At 46.9% G+C, this 20013-nt stretch overlaps 1 protein-coding gene across 3 annotated transcripts in view; it reads right to left on the bottom strand.

Annotated features, from left to right (window-relative positions):
• LOC109864675 (protocadherin Fat 4) overlaps positions 1 to 8176 on the bottom strand; it is a 50293-nt gene extending 42117 nt beyond the window's left edge. For all 3 annotated transcript variants that reach the window (XR_004204207.1, XR_004204208.1, XM_031797608.1), the window contains exons 1-3: positions 7762 to 8176; positions 6450 to 6681; positions 5645 to 5992 (exon numbers count right to left, since the gene is read on the bottom strand). Coding sequence is in view for 1 of the 3 variants with exons in the window: in XM_031797608.1 (XP_031653468.1) it covers positions 5645 to 5992; positions 6450 to 6681; positions 7762 to 7845 (664 nt within the window). In the remaining 2 variants the exon portion in view is untranslated. The remainder of the gene's footprint in view (positions 1 to 5644; positions 5993 to 6449; positions 6682 to 7761) is intronic.
• Between the last annotated feature and the right edge of the window lie 11837 nt (positions 8177 to 20013).

Raw genomic sequence — 20013 nt, 5'->3', positions numbered from 1 at the left:
GGGTGAAGGAGAAGCGGGGGCCTTGGACAAGCTGCTGCAGTGGGTGCTGAGATGTTGGCCGGGTTAGAGGTAGCCAAGTGGAAAGCTTGGTCAGCAGTAGAAAAATGCTTATTGAAATGATTGATTATCGTAGATTTATCAGTGGTGACAGTGCCTCCTATCCTCAGTGCAGTGGGCAGCTAGGAGGTGGTGCTCTTATTCTCCATGGACTTTACAGTGTCCGAAAACATTTTGTTATTAGTGCTACACAATGCAAATTTCTGCTTGAAAAAGCTAGCCTTAGCTTTCCTGACTGACTTGGTATATTGGTTCCTGACTTCCCTGAAAAGTTGCATATCGCGGGGGCTATTCAATGCTAATGCAGAACGACACATGATGTTTTTGTGCTGGTCAAGGGCAGTCAACTCTGGGGTGAACCAAGGGCTATATCTGTTCTTAGTTCGACTTTTTTTTTTTTTTTTTGAATGGGGCATGCTTATTTAAGGTGGTGAGGAAAACACTTTTGAAGAGCAACCAGGCAACCTCTACTGACGGGATGAGGTCAATATCCTTCCAGGATACCCGGGCCAGGTTGATTAGGCCTGCTCGCTGAAGTGTTTTAGGGAGGGTTTGACAGTGATGAGGAGTGGTCGTTTGACCACGGATCCATTATGCACGCAGGAAATGAGGCAGTGATCGCTGAGATCCTGGTTGAAGACAGCAGAGGTGTATTTAGAGGGCAAGTTGGTCAGGATGATATCTAAGAGGGTGCCCATGGTTACGGATTTAGGGTTGTACCTGGTAGGTTCCTTGATCATTTGTGTGTGATTAAGGGCGTCTATCTTAGATTGTAGGTCGGCCGGGTTGACAAGCATGTCCAAGTTTAGGTCACCTAACAGTACGAACTCTGAAGATAAATCAGGGGCGATCAATTCACATATGGTGTCCAGGGCACAGCTGGGGGCTGAAGGGGGTCTATAACAATGTTGAGCTGAATCGCATTTGTGGAAACCAAGATCTTCCGGCGCCGACAGAGATGGCCGCCTCGCTTCGCGTTCCTAGGAAACTATGCAGTTTGTTTTTTTACGTGTTATTTCTTACATTAGTACACCAGGTCATCTTAGGTTTCATTACATACAGTCGAGAAGAACTACTGAATATAAGATCAGCGTCAACTCACCATCAGTACGACCAAGAATATGTTTTTCGCGACGCGGATCCTGTGTTCTGCCTTACAAACAGGACAACGGAGTGGATTCCATGCAGCGACCCAAAAAAACGACTCCGCAAAAGAGGGAAACGAGGCGATCTTCTGGTCAGACTCCGGAGACGGGCACACCGTGCACCGCTCCCTAGCATTCTTCTTGCCAATGTCCAGTCTCTTGACAACAAGGTTGATGAAATCCGAGCAAGGGTAGCATTCCAGAGGGACATCAGAGACTGCAACGTTCTTTGCTTCACGGAAACATGGCTCACTGGAGAGACGCTATCCAAGGCGGTGCAGCCAACGGGTTTCTCCACACATCGCGCCGACAGAAACAAACATCTTTCTGGTAAGAAGAGGGGCGGGGGCGTATGCCTTATGGCTAACGTGACATGGTGTGATGAAAGAAACATACAGGAACTCAAATCCTTCTGTTCACCTGATTTAGAATTCCTCACAATCAAATGTAGACCGCATTATCTACCAAGAGAATTATCTTCGATTATAATCACAGCCGTATATATCCCCCCCCAAGCAGACACATCGATGGCTCTGAACTAACTTTATTTAACTCTCTGCAAACTGGAAACGATTTATCCGGAGGCTGCATTCATTGTAGCTGGGGATTTTAACAAGGCTAATCTGAAAACAAGACTCCCTAAATTTTATCAGCATATCGATTGCACAACCAGGGATGGAAAAACCTTGGATCATTGCTATTCTAACTTCCGCGACGCATATAAGGCCCTGCCCCGCCCCCCTTTCGGAAAAGCTGACCACGACTCCATTTTGTTGATCCCTGCCTACAGACAGAAACTAAAACAAGAGGCTCCCACGCTGAGGTCTGTCCAACGCTGGTCCGACCAAGCTGACTCCACACTCCAAGACTGCTTCCATCACGTGGACTGGGACATGTTTCGTATTGCGTCAGATAACAATATTGACGAATACGCTGATTCGGTGTGCGAGTTCATTAGAACGTGCGTTGAAGATGTCATTCCCATAGCGACGATTAAAACATTCCCTAACCAGAAACCGTGGATTGATGGCAGCATTCGTGTGGAACTGAAGGCGTGAACCACTGCTTTTAATCAGGGCAAGGTGTCTGGTAACATGACCGAATACAAACAGTGCAGCTATTCCCTCCGCAAGGCTATCAAACAAGCTAAGCGTCAGTACAGAGACAAAGTAGAATCTCAATTCAACGGCTCAGACACAAGAGGCATGTGGCAGGGTCTACAGTCAATCACGGACTACAGGAAAAAATCCAGCCCAGTCACGGACCAGGATGTCTTGCTCCCAGGCAGACTAAATAACTTTTTTGCCCGCTTTGAGGACAATACAGTGCCACTGACATGGCCTGCAACGAAAACATGCGGTCTCTCCTTCACTGCAGCAGAGGTGAGTAAAACATTTAAACGTGTTAACCCTCGCAAGGCTGCAGGCCCAGACGGCATCCCCAGCCGCGCCCTCAGAGCATGCGCACACCAGCTGCGGAAGAGCCTGTTGAAACCCCCTCGGACGGTTAAGTCGGCAGACCAGTCGCAATGGATCGACGGGAATTGACCTGGCTGAGGCTGGCTAATGTCCGAGTTAACGGTAATGATCGCTAACTGACTGACTAGTAGCTAGTTAGCTTCTGATGGGGGTTCTGGTTCTAAAGTATAAAAATAGATCCATACCACATTGGGTGAGGCGGGTTACAGGAGAGTATATTCAGTCCGTAGATGGAAAATGAGATTAAAAATATAAAAAATGTATACGATATATACACAGGACGGGACAAACAAAAGACTACTATGCCATCTTGGACTAAATTGAGATCCATACCACATTGGGTATTCCCGCCGAGGGGGTTTCAACAGATTGATGAAGAAAAAATACATTTTAGAATAAGGCTGTAACGTAACAAAATGTGTTAAATGTCAAGGGGTCCCAATCACTGTATATACAAAAGTATGTGGACACCCCTTCAAATGAGTGGATTCGACTATTTCAGCCACATCCGTTGCTTACAGGTGGATCAAATTGAGCACACAGCCATGCAATCTCTATAGACAAACATTGGCAGTAGAACAACCTTACTGAAGAGCTCAATGACTCAATGTGGCACCATCATAGGATGCCACCTTTCCAAGTCAGTTCATCAAATTTCTGCCCTGCTAAAGCTCCCCTGGTCAACTGTAAGTGCTGTTATTGTGAAGTGGAATTGTCTAGGAACAACAACGGCTCAGCTGAGAAGTGGTAGGCCACACAAGCTCACAGAATGTGACTGCTGAAGCGTGTAGCGTGTAAAAATTGCCTGTCCTGCAAAACTGACTACTGAGTTTCAAACTGCCTCTGGAAGCAACGTCAGCATAAGAACTGTTCATCAGGAGCTTCATGAAATGGGTTTCCATGGCTGAGCAGTCACACACAAGCCTAAGATTACCATCCGCCATTGGATTCTAGAGCAGTGGAGACAAGTTCTCTGGATTGATGAATCACGCTTCACCATCTGGCAGTCCGACGAACAACTCTGGAAATGCTACCTGCCCGAATCCAGTGCCAACTTTAAAGTTCGAGGGAGGAGGAATAATGGTCTGGGGCTGTTTTTCATGGTTTGGGCTAGGCCCCTTAGTTCCAAATGAAGGGAAATCTTAACGCTACAGCATACACTGACATTCTAGATGATTATGTGCTTCCAACTTTGTGGGAGGGAGGCCCTTTCCTGTTTCAGCATGACAATGCCCAGTGTACGAAGTGAGGTCCATACAGAAATGGTTTGTTGAGATCGTTGTGTGGAAGAACTTGACTGGCCTGCACAGAGCCCTAACCTCAACCCCATCGAACACCTTTGGTATGAATTGGAACACCGACTGCGAGCCAGGCTTAACCGTCCAACATCAGTGCCCGACCTCACTAATGCTCGTGGTTGAATGGAAGCAAGTCCCCGCAGCCATGATCCAACATCTGGTGGAAAGCCTTCCCAGAAGAGTGGAGGCTATTATAGCAGCAAAAGGGGGACCAACTCCATATTAATGGCCATGATTAATGAGATGAGATGTTCGACAAACAGGATCCAAATAATTTTGGTCATAAATTGAACCTTTATTTAACTAGGCAAGTCAGTTAAGAACAAATTCTTATTTACAATGACCGGCCAAAACACCAGACGACGCTGGGCCAATTGTGCGCCTCTCTATGGGACTCTCAATCATGGCTGGTTGTGATACAGCCTGGAATCGAACCAGGGTGTCTGTAGTGACGCCTTTAACACTGAGATGCAGTGCCTTAGACCACTGCACCACTCGAGAGACCAAAGCCTGGCTGGACAACTAGGTCAGAGGACAGAGACATATCCAGGTCTTTTTATGGAATGATGGCGAACCGGAGATTACATGTAAAAATGTAAATGGCATCCCCAGGTACTTGGAGACCAACTGTTCCCTGGACGTGGGGGCTTTGTCCTGTTCCTCTGCTTATCCCTGGGCATGCTCCTCTTCATGCTGTCGGTGCTGCTCCATCAGCTGGCCGGGGACTACCTGCTGGCCTTCTGCCACATCATCCATGGCTAGCTGGAGGAGGTTGTGTGGAGGCTGTGAGGAGTGGCAACCCCAGGGGGTGCTACCGCTACGATGGCTTTGCGTTGTACAGTGGGAGAAACGAGCGCTTGGTGATGGAGCAGCTGCTGCCGGGCCTCCATTCCTGTGTCTCTGTCTGCGGCACCCACCAAACCCTGTGTGTGCGGAGTCGTCACTACCTGCACAGTAACTGGTGTTCCCTGGAGCTGCGACTGGCAACCCTCCATCTGCTGGTGGAGCACAGGGACATTCTCATCCTGGTCTTCCTGGAGGACATCCCATTTTGCCAGCTGCCTGCCTACTACTGGCTGACCAGGCTAGTTAGGACCTACCTGGACTTGCCCCAGGACACAGGCCTGCAGCCTGCCTTCTGGGACTGCCTGAACCAGACCCCAGACAGTGACAGAACACACCCATATACTGATGCACTACCTGCAGGCCTACTGTATCATAACAGGGGCTATTTAGAATTTACAGACATGTTGCTTTTTACATTCTGTTCAGCATTACCTGTATCGTGTACTTTCTTTTTAAATCAACATTGTGTATACAGTATAATAATGGATTTTTAAACATTTGTGTTGTTCTCTCTCACTCAAGAGAGTTGTTTTATTAGTCATTTGCAATGAGCTCAACCACCGTTGAAATGATCATAGATCTGTGATCAAATGCCCAGGTTAATAATAATTGTGATTGATTTAACGTATAGAGTAGCGCCCCTTTTCAGCAGACAAGCCTTGATGTGGCTTTGATCGTGTGATGGGGCTGACTAGTAAATAAATAAATAGGACTGAAACTGGTAATGCCTTGTCTGTTTGATACCTAATAAACACAACCTTGGTCTATACAGCACCTGTCTGTGTCAGGTGGTATGTTAAACATGTTGTTCCACACTCACCGTCATCCGCATCAGAGACATTGAGATCGAGGAAACAGGTTCCAACAGGGCTGTCCTCTGGTACAGAGACGGAGTAAGAGTCCAGTCTGAACACTGGAAAGTTATCGTTGACATCCAGCACATTAAAATAGACCCGGACTCTGCTGGCCCCTAAGTCCCCGTGCTTCACTCCCACTGTCAGGATGTAGAGTCTCTGGGTTTCGTAGTCCAGGGAGCGTGACAACAGAAAGTCACCGGAGAGACGGCTGAGCAGGAACAGGCCCTCCCCGTCGTCCTCCAACACAGAGAAGATGGTGTTTGTCGATCCTTTGCTGTGCTCTCCTGCTTCCACATTCCCCACTATCGTTCCTGTCAACACATGGAATTAGACGGTACAGTCAGGATGACATTCTCTGAATGGTCTGATGGTTTGGTAGCTTACTATTACCAATGCTGGTTCCAATGGCTCAGTGGGGTTAAAGTATGGTGCTGGCAACACCAGTGTTGTGCGTTCATTCCCCACAATGTTTCATCATCACCATTCTCTAACATGAGGAAGGTGGAGCACCCCAGGAGGTATGTAATCCTCGAACTGAAGTAGGCAGGGGAGTTGGTGGAATTTCATTTAGAGCCATGAGGTTTAAAAGAAATACTGAGCATTAACATCTACCAATAACTTCCTAAGCCGATCAGTCAGTAGGAGTCAGCCTGAAGACTTCGTAACTGAGGCATGTGACTCTGGATTTAAGAACAAACATGTATGAACAAGCTTAACTAATCAACATTTAAATATCTGACAGAAGGAAAGGGGTAAACACTGCTCTACCTGGTTGTGTGTCCTCTTTGACTTGAAAAGAATAGACAAGTTTGGAGAAGGACAGTGGTGTGAGGCGTCTTTGTGGAGAATGTGTAGCGCCTGGCTTGCTGTTGCCATGCCAATGAGATCTCTGATACCAGGAGGACAGAGGGTGCCGCTTCACCAAGGTCATATTGGACCACTTCTCCTGGTTGGCCATATTGGAAAATGGCACTCCATATAAAAACATGAAGTTGACAACCTGTTAAAACAGACAAAGCACACCCCAATGGAGGCATTAGAGTGGTAACATTCGTGGCAATACAAAAAAAGTTCATTGAAAACAGTGTGACTTAACTTTATAAAAATAAAAAAAAATCTTACAAAACATATTATATTAATGTCCAATATGTGTGGTTCAGTATTTTATATAGAAGCAAAATAATAACTACTCCAGTGTGGATACCACTATATAATTCATGTTGATATTGAGTAACATTTTGAAGGACAAAACATCTATGGTAAACTGAAACCTACATCAACCGGAACAGACACTTCTTAGTCCCTCAGTCTGACACAAAGAGGAGAAAACAGCCTTTGTGGCATACCTTTTCTGAAGGCAGTAACATTATACTTTGAATTGGAGGCGCTGCACTTTAGCTGCTCCACTTCTTTCTATTTCTCGTTCACAGCACCAGAGACCAGTCTTGAATGTTTCATTCGTCCCCTCCCCCGGGATCCTGCCTTTGACAGTCCCTATAATGCCAACCTGTTCTATTACTTCAGACAGAGTGAGAGAACTCTATAACTGTTTCTGTCTGCTGCTTTCTCAGTCTTTCAATTGGAAAACTTTTCTGTTTGAACAGGAGCTCATAGCCAGCCAACTTTAAAAAAGTCCAACACAGCAGTTCTCAATATCAAATGACTTCTGGGTAACAATGAAGTACCTTACTGTAATTGTTTTCAATTCAAATGGTAAAAAATAAATGTGGAAATATATAAAGTACAGGAAATCACATTTTAGACTGCACTGCCGCTTTAGGGTACATGTTTTTTTTGTTCCTCATGAGAAATACGCATACATTGAAGAATAAAAAGACAAAACAATTGAAAAATTGTGGCACACTATTGGTCACTGACTGGAATTTGGAACTGACTCCAAAGCTACAGTGGACTACAACTAGGCAATACAAGACTAGACTTTCAGGACCTCAGGTGAAGAATAGAGATCATATGAAAGCAGGTTGAATGAAACAGAAGATGTTATAGAATGCAAAATCACATGTAGGTCTATGGAGCTCTTGAAAGTCCTGAATGATTGTCGTAATTCGAGGAAACTTACCATTAGATAAAAAAGAAAAGTTTTCCATTTGATTAATGATCCAGCAGTGTCCATTTTCGTGATCAAAGACACACTCTTAACCATTTGAGCGCAGTTACCTCTCCATTGGTGTTTTCACACAAGTGATGATAGTGAGAACCGCATGCATTTAGATCACATAAATGTTTCCAGGGGTACGGTCCGTGCTGGCGGCATTCATGTAGCCTAGTCAAATAGTTGGTCGCAGCACAGGCAAGGGGAAACTTGTTGGAGCCTATCGCGGGTGAAAAGAGCTAACAATGAGCCGAATGAGCTACTGCCACCTACAATTGAACGTCTCCCGGAACATGCTGACCACACCGGTCGCGTTACGTGCAAAGCGTTGCAAAATCAATTTACACATATATGTTAAGCTTCGAACACACCGACAGCTTCATTGCATTTTGTGTACAACAGAATTACATAAATTTCCAATGAAACGCTGCGTTTCAAATCATACCAAATCAAATTGTATTAGTCACATGCACCGAATACAACAAATATTCACCAAACAGTGAAATGCCTACTTAGGAGCCCCTAACCGACAGTGCAGTTGAGAAAAATATATGGATAAGAATAAGAGATAAAAGTAACAGGTAATTAAAGAGCAGCAGTAAAAAATAAAGATATATACAGGGGGGTACCGGTACACAGTCAATGTGCGGGGGCACCGGTTAGTTGAGGTAGTATGTACATGTAGGTAGAGTTATTAAAGTGACTATGCATAGATGACAGTGACAGTGGTGTGGGGGGCAATGCAAATAGTCTGGTAGCCCAAGCCTTCCCCATTTCTCCTTCTCCCAAATCCATTCAGCTGATGTTCTGAAAGAGCTGCAAAATCTGGACCCCTACAAATCAACCGGGCTAGACAATCTGGACCCTTTCTTTCTAAAATTATCTGCCGAAATTGTTGCCACCCCTATTACTAGCCTGTTCAACCTCTCTTTCGTGTCGTCTGAGATTCCCAAAGATTGGAAAGCAGCTGCGGTCATCCCCCTCTTCAAAGGGGGGGACACTCTTGACCCAAACTGCTACAGACCTATATCTATCCTACCATGCCTTTCTAAGGTCTTCGAAAGCCAAGTCAACAAACAGATTACCGACCATTTCGAATCTCACCATACCTTCTCTGCTAGGCAATCTGGTTTCAGAGCTGGTCATGGGTGCACCTCAGCCACGCTCAAGGTCCTAAACGATATCTTAACCGCCATCGATAAGAAACATTACTGTGCAGCCGTATTCATTGATCTGGCCAAGGCTTTAGACTCTGTCAATCACCACATCCTCATCGGCAGACTCGACAGCCTTGGTTTCTCAAATGATTGCCTCGCCTGGTTCACCAACTACTTCTCTGATAGAGTTCAGTGTGTCAAATCGGAGGGTCTGCTGTCCGGACCTCTGGCAGGGGTGCCACAGGGTTCAATTCTTGGACCGACTCTCTTCTCTGTATACATCAATGAGGTCGCTCTTGCTGCTGGTGAGTCTCTGATCCACCTCTACGCAGACGACACCATTCTGTATACTTCTGGCCCTTCTTTGGACACTGTGTTAACAACCCTCCAGGCAAGCTTCAATGCCATACAACTCTCCTTCCGTGGCCTCCAATTGCTCTTAAATACAAGTAAAACTAAATGCATGCACTTCCACCGATCGCTACCTGCACCTACCCGCCTGTCCAACATCACTACTCTGGACGGCTCTGACTTAGAATACGTGGACAACTACAAATACTTAGGTGTCTGGATAGACTGTAAACTCTCCTTCCAGACCCATATCAAACATCTCCAATCCAAAGTTAAATCTAGCTTCCTATTTCACAACAAAGCATCCTTCACTCATGCTGCCAAACATACCCTTGTAAAACTGACCATCCTACCAATCCTCGACTTTGGCGATGTCATTTACAAAATAGCCTCCAATACCCTACTCAACAAATTGGATGCAGTCTATCACAGTGCAATCCGTTTTGTCACCAAAGCCCCATATACTAGCCACCATTGCGACCTGTACGCTCACGTTGGCTGGCCCTCGCTTCATACTCGTCGCCAAACCCACTGGCTCCATGTCATCTACAAGACCCTGCTAGGTAAATTCCCCCCTTATCTCAGCTCGCTGGTCACCATAGCATCTCCCACCTGTAGCACACGCTCCAGCAGGTATATCTCTCTAGTCACCCCCAAAACCAATTCTTTCTTTGGCCGCCTCTCCTTCCAGTTCTCTGCTGCCAATGACTGGAACGAACTACAAAAATCTCTGAAACTGGAAACACTTATCTCCCTCACTAGCTTTAAGCACCAACTGTCAGAGCAGCTCACAGATTACTGCACCTGTACATAGCCCACCTATAATTTAGCCCAAACAACTACCTCTTTCCCTACTGTATTTCATTAATTAATTTATTTTGCTCCTTTGCACCCCATAATTTGTATTTCTACTTTGGACATTCTTCCATTGCAAATCTACCATTCCAGGTTTTTACTTTCTATATTGTATTTACTTTGCCACCATGCCCTTTTTTTGCCTTTACCTCCCTTATCTCACCTCATTTGCTCACATCGTATATAGACTTGTTTATACTGTATTATTGACTGTATGTTTGTTTTACTCCATGTGTAACTCTGTGTCGTTGTATGTGTCGAACTGCTTTGCTTTATCTTGGCCAGGTCGCAATTGTAAATGAGAACTTGTTCTCAACTTGCCTACCTGGTTAAATAAAGGTGAAATATATCAAATAAATCAAATTAGATGTTCAGGAGTCTTATGGCTTGGGGGTAGAAGCTGTTACGAAGCCTCTTAGACCTAGACCTGGCGCTCAGGTACCGCTTGTCATGCGGTTGCAGAGAGAACAGTCTATGACTAGGGTGGCTGGAGTCTTTGACCATTTTTAGGGCTTTCCTCTGACACCACCTGGTATAGAGGTCCTGGATGGCAGGAAGCTTGGCCCCAGTGATGTACTGGGCCGTTCACACTACCCTCTGTAGTGCCTTGTCGTCGGAGGCCGAGCAGTTGCCATACCAGGCAGTGATGCTCTCGATGGTGCAGCTGTAGTGTAACGGCGTTCTTCGTTTGTTGAGAGAGAGGACCGAAATGCAGCGTCTTTAATAAAGATCATGATTATCCTGGGATAATCCATGATTATCCTGGGATAATCCACCCTCGCCCCCGACCATGGCCTAATAGTCCTCACCCAGAACCCCACAGAACTGAGGAGCAGCTCGTGACTGAGGAGCATCTCGGGACTGAGGGACAGCTCGGGACTGAGGGGCAGCTCGGGACTGAGGGGCAGCTCGGGACTGCGGGGCAGCCCGGGACTGAGGGGCAGCTCGGGACTGAGGGGCAACGCGGGACTGAGGGGCAGCTCGGGACTGAGGCAGCTCGGGACTGAGGGGCAGCTCGGGACTGAGGGGCAGCCCGGAACTGAGGGGCAGCCCGGAACTGAGGGGAAGCCCAGTACTGAGAGGAAGCCCAGTACTGAGAGGAAGCCCAGTACTGAGATGAAGCTCAGGTAGGTAGTAGGCTCCGATAGATCCTGGCTGGCTGGCGGATCTGGAAGATTCAGGTTGACTAGCAGATCTGGAAGATTCTGGTTGACTAGCAGATCTGGAAGATTCTGGTTGACTAGCAGATCTGGAAGATTCTGGTTGACAGGCTGATCTGGAAGAATCTGGTTGACTGGCAGATCTAGAAGATCATGGCTGACTGGCGGATCTAGCTGCTCTATGCAGACTGACAGCTCTGACTGCTCCATGCAGGTTGACAGCTCCTTGCAGACTGGCAGCTCTGGCTGCTTCATGCAGACTGACAGCTCTGACTGCTCCATGCAGGCTGACAGCACCCTGCAAACTGGCAGCTCCTTGCAGACTGGCAGCTCCTTGCAGACTGACAGCTCCTTGCAGACTGACAGCTCCCTGCAGACTGACAGCTCCCTGCAGACTGACAGCTCTGACTGCTCCATGCAGGCTGACAGCTCCTTGCAGACTGACAGCTCCTTGCAGACTGGCAGCTCCTTGCAGACTGGCAGCTCCTTGCAGACTGACAGCTCCGACTGCTCCATGCAGGCTGACAGCTCCTTGCAGACTGACAGCTCCTTGCAGACTGGCAGCTCCTTGCAGACTGGCAGCTCCTTGCAGACTGACATCTCTGGCTGCTTCATGCAGGCTGACAGCTCTGACTGCTCCATGCAGGCTGACAGCTCCTTGCAGACTGACAGCTCCTTGCAGACTGGCAGCTCCTTGCAGACTGGCAGCTCCTTGCAGACTGGCAGCTCCTTGCAGACTGGCAGCTCCTTGCAGACTGACAGCTCCCTGCAGACTGGCAGCTCCTTGCAGACTGACAGCACCCTGCAGACTGGCAGTTCAGGCTGCTTCAAACAGGCAGGAGGCTCCGGCAGCGCAGGAGAGGAGGAAAACGCTGGCTGCGCTGAACAGGCGGGAGACTCCGACAGCGCAGGAGAGGAGGAAAACGCTGGCTGCGCTGAACAGGCAGGAGACTCCGACAGAGCAGGAGAGGCGAGGCGCACTGTAGGCCTGATGCGTGGTGCGGACACTGGTGATACTGGAGCGAGGACACGCACAGGAAGCCTGGTGCGGGGAGCTGCTACCGGAGGACTGGTGTGTGGAGGTGGCTCTGGATAGACCGGACCGTGCAGGCGCACTGGAGCTCTTGAGCACCGAGCCTGCCCAAGCTTACCTGGCTCGATGCCCACTCTAGCCCTGCAAATACGAAGGGCTGGTATGAACCGTACCGGGCTATGCACCCGCACTGGAAACACCGTGCGCTCCATAGCATAACACGGTGTCTGCCCGGTCTCTCTAGCCCACCGGAAAGCACAGGGAGTTTGCGCAGGTCTCCTACCTGGCATAGCCATACTCCCTGTAAGCCCCCCCCCCCCCCAATAATTTTTTGGGGTTGCTTCTCGGGCTTCCTTGCCAACCGTGTTTCCTCGTATCGCCGGCTCCTATCTCCTGCTGCCTCTGCTTCCTCCTTGGGGCGGCGATATTCACCAGGCTGAGCCCAGGGTCCTCTTCCGTCTAATATCATCTCCCAGGACCAGAAGTCCTTATATCGCTGCTCCTCACGATTAACAGGGAGAGTTGGCTCAGGTTTGACACCTGACTCAGCCACTCTCCCTCTGAGCCACCCCCCCAATACATTTTTGGGGCTGCTTTTCGGGCTTCGCTCTGCGCCGCCGTGTCTTTCTTTTCTCCAACTCCATTCGCCTATAGCCTTCTTCGCACTGCTCTAGCGAATCCCATGCGGGCTCAGGCATTCTCTCTGGGTCTGCCGCCCACCTGTCGATTTCTTCCCACGTCGTATACTCCATGCCATTGCTGTCCATAACGTCCTCCTTTCGCTGCTCCTGCCTGTTACCACGCCGCTCGGTCCGTATGTGGTGGGTGATTCTGTAACGGCGTTCTTCGTTTGTTGAGAGAGAGGACCGAAATGCAGCGTGGTGGTTATTCATAATCTTTAATAAAGAAAACGGCGATACATGAAATAACTTATAAATACAAAAGCAACAAACGGAACGTGAAACTTATTACAGCCTATCTGGTGAACACTACACAGAGACAGGAACAATCACCCACGAAAGACAAAGCGAACTCAGGCTACCTAAATACGGTTCCCAATCAGAGGCAACGAGAAGCACCTGACTGCTGATTGAGAACCGCCTCAGGCAGCCAAGCCTATACAACACCCCTAATCAGCCGCGATCCCAAATACTACAAACCCCAATACGAAACACAACACACAAACCCATGTCACACCCTGGCCTGAACAAATAATTAAAGAAAACACAAAAATACTAAGACCAAGGCGTGACATATAGAACCTTTTGAGGATCTGAGGACACATGCCAAATCTTTTCAGTCTCCTGTGGGGGAATAGGTTTTGTCGTGCCCGCTTCACGAATGTCTTGGTGTGCTTGGACCATGTTAGTTTGTTGGTGATGTGGACACCAAGCAACCTGCTCCACTGCAGCCCCGTCGATGAGAATGGGGCGTGCTCGGCCCTCTTTTTCCTGTAGTCCACAATCATCTCCTTTGTCTTGATCACGTTGAGGGAGAGGTTGTTGTCCTACCACCACATGGCCAGGTCTCAGACCTCCTCCCTATAGGCTGTCTCGTTGTTGCCGGTGGTCAGGCCTACCACTGTTGTGTCATCTGCAAATGTAATGATGGTGTTGGAGTCGTGCCTGGCCGTGCAGTCATGAGTGAACAGGGAGTACAGGAGCGGGCTGAGCACGCACCCCTGAGGGGCCCCTGTGTTGAGGATCAGCGTGGCGGATGTGTTGTTACCTACCCTTACGGGGCGGGCTATCAGGAAGTCCAGAATCCAGTTGCAGAGGGAGGTGTTCAGTCCCAGGGTCCTTAGCTTATTAATGAGCTTTGAGGGCACTATGGTGTTGAACGCTGAGCTGTAGTCAATGAACAGCATTCTCACATTGGTATTCCTTTTGTCCAGGTAGGAAAGGGCAGTGTGGAGTGCAATAGAGATTGCATCATCTATGGATCTGTTGGAGTGGGTCAAGGGTTTCTGGCATAATGGTGTTGATATGAGCCATGACCAGCCTTTCAAAGCACTTCATGGCTACAGATGTGAGTGCTACGGGTCGGCAGTCATTTAGGCAGGTTACCTTTGTGTTCTTGGGCACAGGGACTATGGTAATATGCTTGAAACATGTTGGTATTACAGATTCAGTCAGGGACAGGTTGAAAATGTCAGTGAAGACACTTGCCAGTTGGTCAGCGCATGCTCTGAGTACACATCCTGGTAATCCGTCTGGCCCTGTGGCCTTGTGAATGTTGACCTGTTTAAAAGGTCTTACTCACATCAGCTACAGAGAACGTGATCACACAGTTGTCCGGAACAGCTGATGCTCTGCTCTCATTCATGCTTCAGTGTTGCTTGCCTCGAAACGAGTTTAGAAGTAATTTAGCTCGTCTGGTAGGCTCGTGTCACTAGGCAGCTCTCTGCTGTGCTTCTCTTTGAAGTCTGTAATAGTTTGCAAGCCCTGCCACATCTGACAAGCGTCGGAGCCGGTGTAGTACAATTCAATCTTACTCCTGTATTGACGCTTTGCCTGTTTGATGGTTCGTCGGAGGGCATAGCAGGATTTCTTAAAGCGCCCGGATTAGAGTCCCACTCCTTGAAAGCTGCAACTCTACCCATTAGCTCAGTGCGGATGTTGCTTGTAATCCATGGTTTCTGGTTGGGATATGTACGTACAGTCACTGTGGGGACGACATCATCTATGCACTTATTGATGAAGCCAGTGACTGATGTGGTGTACTCCTCAACGTGGTGTACTCCTGTGCTTCAACCTGAGGAAAAGAACAGAGAGTGGGAAGAAATAAACCTCACTGCTCAAATTTCAGAGCTGTTTCAAGATGCTGAGTCATGTCACAACTTCCGGACTTGTCTCCCTGCGCTGCGGTGCAGTTTGTTGCTAATTGGCTACCTCCCAACTTTACGTTTTTTACTTTTCCATTTTTAATAACCATTTAATTAAATTTTTTCCCCCCTTGCTCAACTTTTTTTCATTCAACTTTTTCACTCCGGATGCTTTATCTGGTTCCACAGGACCTCCACCAGCCGAAGGTAAGTAGTAACATTAACATGATGCCATCTAATTGCAGTCACTGTACTCATAATACACAGGAAAACTATTGCCTTATGGTGAGGATAGCTGTGCTGCAAGCCCAGATTCATATGCAATCATTAGACAATGGTAATTTAAGTGTAGGAAAGGATGAAACAGTGTCTGTGACAGCAGTAAGTACAGATAGTAGTATAAATCCCCTCGTACAGTCCCCGCAGCTGGACAATTTTCTCAAGGCTTCTAGAAAGAAATGTTGTCGGAAATGCTCAACCGGTGTCGCTCATTCAGCTGACAGAAACGTTCAATCGGTTCTCCCCATTAAGCATCGAGTCGGAGTCAGAGGCCGAGCCTTCTCTGGTCTCTGGCCACCGAAGCCTCCCACCATTACCTCTGACAAATTGAAAACCCTAGTCATTGGCGACTCCTTTACCTGCAGTATTAGACTTAAAACGAATCATCCAGCGATCATACACTGTTTACCAGGGGGCAGGGCTACCAACATAAAGGATAATCTGAAGAGGGTGCTGGCTAAGGCGAGTGTAGAGTATTTTGTGCGATTTTGTTATCTAAGTCGGCACCAACGATGTTAGGATGAAACAGTCAGAGGTAACCAAGCACAACATAACTTCAGCATGTAAATCAGCTAGAAAGATGTGTCGGCATTGAGTAATTGTCTCTGGCCCCCTCCCAGTTATGGGGAGTGATGAGCTCTACAGCAGTCTCATAACTCAATCGCTGGTTGAAAACAGTTTTATGTCCTTCCCAAAATATAGAATTTGTAGATAACTGGCCTCTTTCTGGGACTCATCCATCAACAGGATCAAGTCTGGCCTGCTGAGGAGTGATGGACTCCATCCTAGCTGGAGGGGTGCTCTCATCTTAACTATCAACATAGACAGGGCTCTAACTCCCCTAGCTTCACAATGAGATAGGGTGCAGGCCCGGCAGCAGGTTGTAAGCCAGCTTTCTGGTTTCTGACACTAGCATAGTCAGTGTAGTCAGCTCAGCTATCCCCATTGAGACCGTGTCTGTGCCTCGACCTGGGTTAAGCAAAACTAAACATGGTGGTGTTCGCTTTAGCAATCTCACTGTAATAAAGACCTCCTCCATTCCTGTCATTGTTGAAAGTGATTGTGATACGAGGTGTTGCTAACATTGATGATAGCAAATTTGAATTTACAAAAAAAAGACTGCGTTTTCGTCTTTTGAGCTTCTAGTCATGAAATCTATGCAGCCTACTCAATCCCTTTTTATAGCTACTGTTTACAGGCCTCCTGGGCCATATACAGCGTTCCTCACTGAGTTCCCTGAATTCCTATCGGACCTTGCAGTCATTGCAGATAATATTCTAAGTTTTGGTGACTTTAATATTGTCACGAACCGTCTCGAAGTCCGTAACAAAAAGGGAGACAACGTAGAGATAAGGAATAACTAAAATATATTTATTAACTAAAATAACCTAAATACAATTTACAATGGTGTGTGTAGTCAGTAATCAGTAGTGTAAGTGAGTGGTTGTGTGCATAGATGTGATAATGAGGGGTGTTGAAAGGTGCCAAAGCAAACAAACAAACAAACAAACAAACAAACAAACAAAACGGCCACAAAAATGGCTCAACCAAAATCTAACATTGTCTCTGCATGGAGAGAGTCTCCTCAATGAATGGGGAAGATGTGTATTTATCCCGGGACACACCCGGGCCCAGGTGTGTCCCATGTCGCTGACAACCCTCCCAGCTCCACCCACCGACATCCTAACAAGGAAAACAAGAGCAAAGAGAAAGAATACTGCAGACAGATTGGGAGGTTCGTCACAATCTTCACATTTAAAAGTCCACAGACCCACTCCAAAAGGCTTTCGGAGCCATCATCGACTCAGTGGATTTTGTCCAACAAGTCTCCTAACCTACTCACTGCTACAGTCATACCCTGGACCTAGTTTTGTCCTGTGGAATAAATATTGTGGATCTAAATGTTTTTCCTCGTAATCCTGGACTATCGGACCACCATCTTATTATGTTTGCAATCGCAACAAATAATCTGTTTAGACCCCAACCATGGATCATCAAAATCCGTGCTATAAATTCTCAGACAACCCAAAGATTCCTAGATGACCTTCCAGACTCCATCCGCCTACCAAGGATGTCAGAGTACAAAAATCAGTTAACCACCTAACTGAGAAACTACATTTAACCTTGCTTCATACCCTAGATGCAGTTGCACCCCTAAAAACAAAAACCATTTGTCACAAGAAACTAGCTCCCTGGTGTACAGAAAATACCAGAGCCCTGAAGCAAGCTTCCAGAAAATTGGAACGGAAATGGCGCTCCACCAAACTGGAAGTCTTCCGACTAGCTTGGAAAGACATTACCGTGCAGTATCGAAGAGCCCTCACTGCTGCTCGATCATCCTATTTTTCCAACCTAATTGAGGAGAATAAAAACAATCCAAAATTGATTTTCGATCCTGTCGCAAAGCTAACTAAAAAGCAGCATTCCCCAGGAGAGGATGGCTTTCACTTCAGCAGTGATGAATTCATTAACTTCTTTGACGAAAAATATCAAAACACTGCCAGGACCTAGGATCAATGGAGACATTCAAGTTTTTTAATCCTATATCCCTTGAAGCTTTCATGAAATTATTCATCACCTCTAAACCTTCAAGCTGCATACTGGACCCTATTCCAAACAAACTACTGAAAGAGCTGCTTCCTGTGCTTGGCTCTCCTATGTTGAACATAATAAACGGCTCTCTATCCACCGGATTTGTACCAAACTCCCTAAAAGTGGCAGTAATAAAGCATCTTGAAAAAGCCAAACCTTGACCCAGAAAATATAAAAAACTATCGGCCTATATCGAATCTCCCATTCCTCTCAAATGTTTTTGAAAAAGCTGTTGCGCAGCAACTTCCTGAAGACAAATACTGTATCCGAAACACTTCAGTCTGGTCTTAGACCCAACCATAGCGCTCTTGAAGGTGGTAAATGGCCTTTTAATGGCGTCAGACCCCAAGGCTCTGCATCTGTCTTTGTGCTCCTAGACCTTAGTGCTGCTTTTGACACCATCGATCACCACATTCTTTGGAGAGATTGGAAACTCTAATTGGTGTACACGGACAAGTTCTGGCCTGGTTTAGATCTTATCTGTCGAAAATACATCACTTTGTCTCTGTGGATGGTTTGTCCATTGTAAGTTTCAGTGTTCCTCAAGGCTCAGTTTTAGGACCACTATTGTTTTCACTATATATTTTACCTCTTGGTGATGTAATTTGGAAACATAATATTAACTTTCACTGCTATGCAGATGATACACAGCTGTACATTTCGATGAAACATGGTGAAGACCCAAAATTTCCCTCCCTGGAAGCCTGGAGGTGGATGGCGGCAAATGTTTTACTTTTAAACTCGGACCAGAGATGCTAGTTCTAGGTCCAAAGAAACAAAGAGATCTTCTGTTGGATCTGACAATTCATCTTCATGGTTGTACAATCGTCTCAAATAAAAAAACTGTGAAGGACCTCAGCGTTACTCTGGACCTTGATCTCTCTTTTGACAAACATATCAAGAATATTTCAAGGACAGCTTTTTTCCCATCTTCGTAATGTTGCAAAAATCCATGCTTTTGTCACTTCTAGATTAGACTACTGCAATGCTCTACTTTCCAGGCTACCTGGATAAAGCACTAAATAAACGTCATTTAGTGCTAAACACGGCTGCTAGAATCTTGACTAGAACCAAAACATTTGATCATATTACTCCAGTGCTAGCCTCTCTACACTGGCTTCCTGTTAAGGCTAGGGCTGATTTCAAGGTTTTACTGCTAACCTACAAAGCATTACATGGGCTTGCTCCTACCCATCTCTCCGATTTCGTCCTGCCATACATACCTACATGTATGCCACGGTCACAAGATGCAGGCCTCCCTATTGTCCCTAGAATTTCTAAGCAAGCAGCTGGAGGCAGGGCTTTGTCCTATAGAGCTACATTTTTATGTAATGGTCTGCCTATCCATGTGAGATATGCTGACTTAGTCTCAACTTTTATGTCTATTGAAGACTCATCTCTTCAGTAGGCCCAATGCTTGAGTGTAGTCTGGCCCAAGGGTGTGAAGATCTTCATGGACTATACTCACCCTTGTCTCAGGGTAGTAAGTTGGTGGTTTGCGGATATCCCGCTAGTGGTGTGGAGGCTGTGCTTTGGCCCTGTCCGGGGGTTGCCGGATGGGGCCACAGTGTCTCCTTACCCCTCTTGTCTCAGACTCCAGTATATATGCTGCAGTAGTTTATGTGTCGGTGGGCTAGGGTCAGTCTGTTATATCTGGTGTAGTTCTCCTGTCTTATCCGGTGTCGTGTGTGAATTTAAGATCCTTCTCATTTTCTCTCTCTCTCCCTCCCCTCAGACCTGAGCCCTAAGACCATGCCTCAGGACTACCTGGCCTGATGACTCCTTGCTGTCCCCAGTCCACCTGGTCGTGCTGCTGCTCCAGTTTCAACTGTTCTGCCTGCGGCTATGGAACCCTGACCTGTGGAACACCGGACGTGCTATCTATCTGCTGTTTTTGACTCTCTCTCCCTACCGCACGTGCTGTCTCAAACTCAGATTGCCTGGCTATAAAAAACCAACTGATATTTA

This window comes from Oncorhynchus kisutch, linkage group LG19 (genome assembly GCF_002021735.2).
Source record: "Oncorhynchus kisutch isolate 150728-3 linkage group LG19, Okis_V2, whole genome shotgun sequence".
Taxonomy (NCBI): domain Eukaryota; kingdom Metazoa; phylum Chordata; class Actinopteri; order Salmoniformes; family Salmonidae; genus Oncorhynchus; species Oncorhynchus kisutch.
Note: the sequence above shows the minus strand (reverse complement) of the source record. Positions and strands in the feature narration are given on the sequence as shown.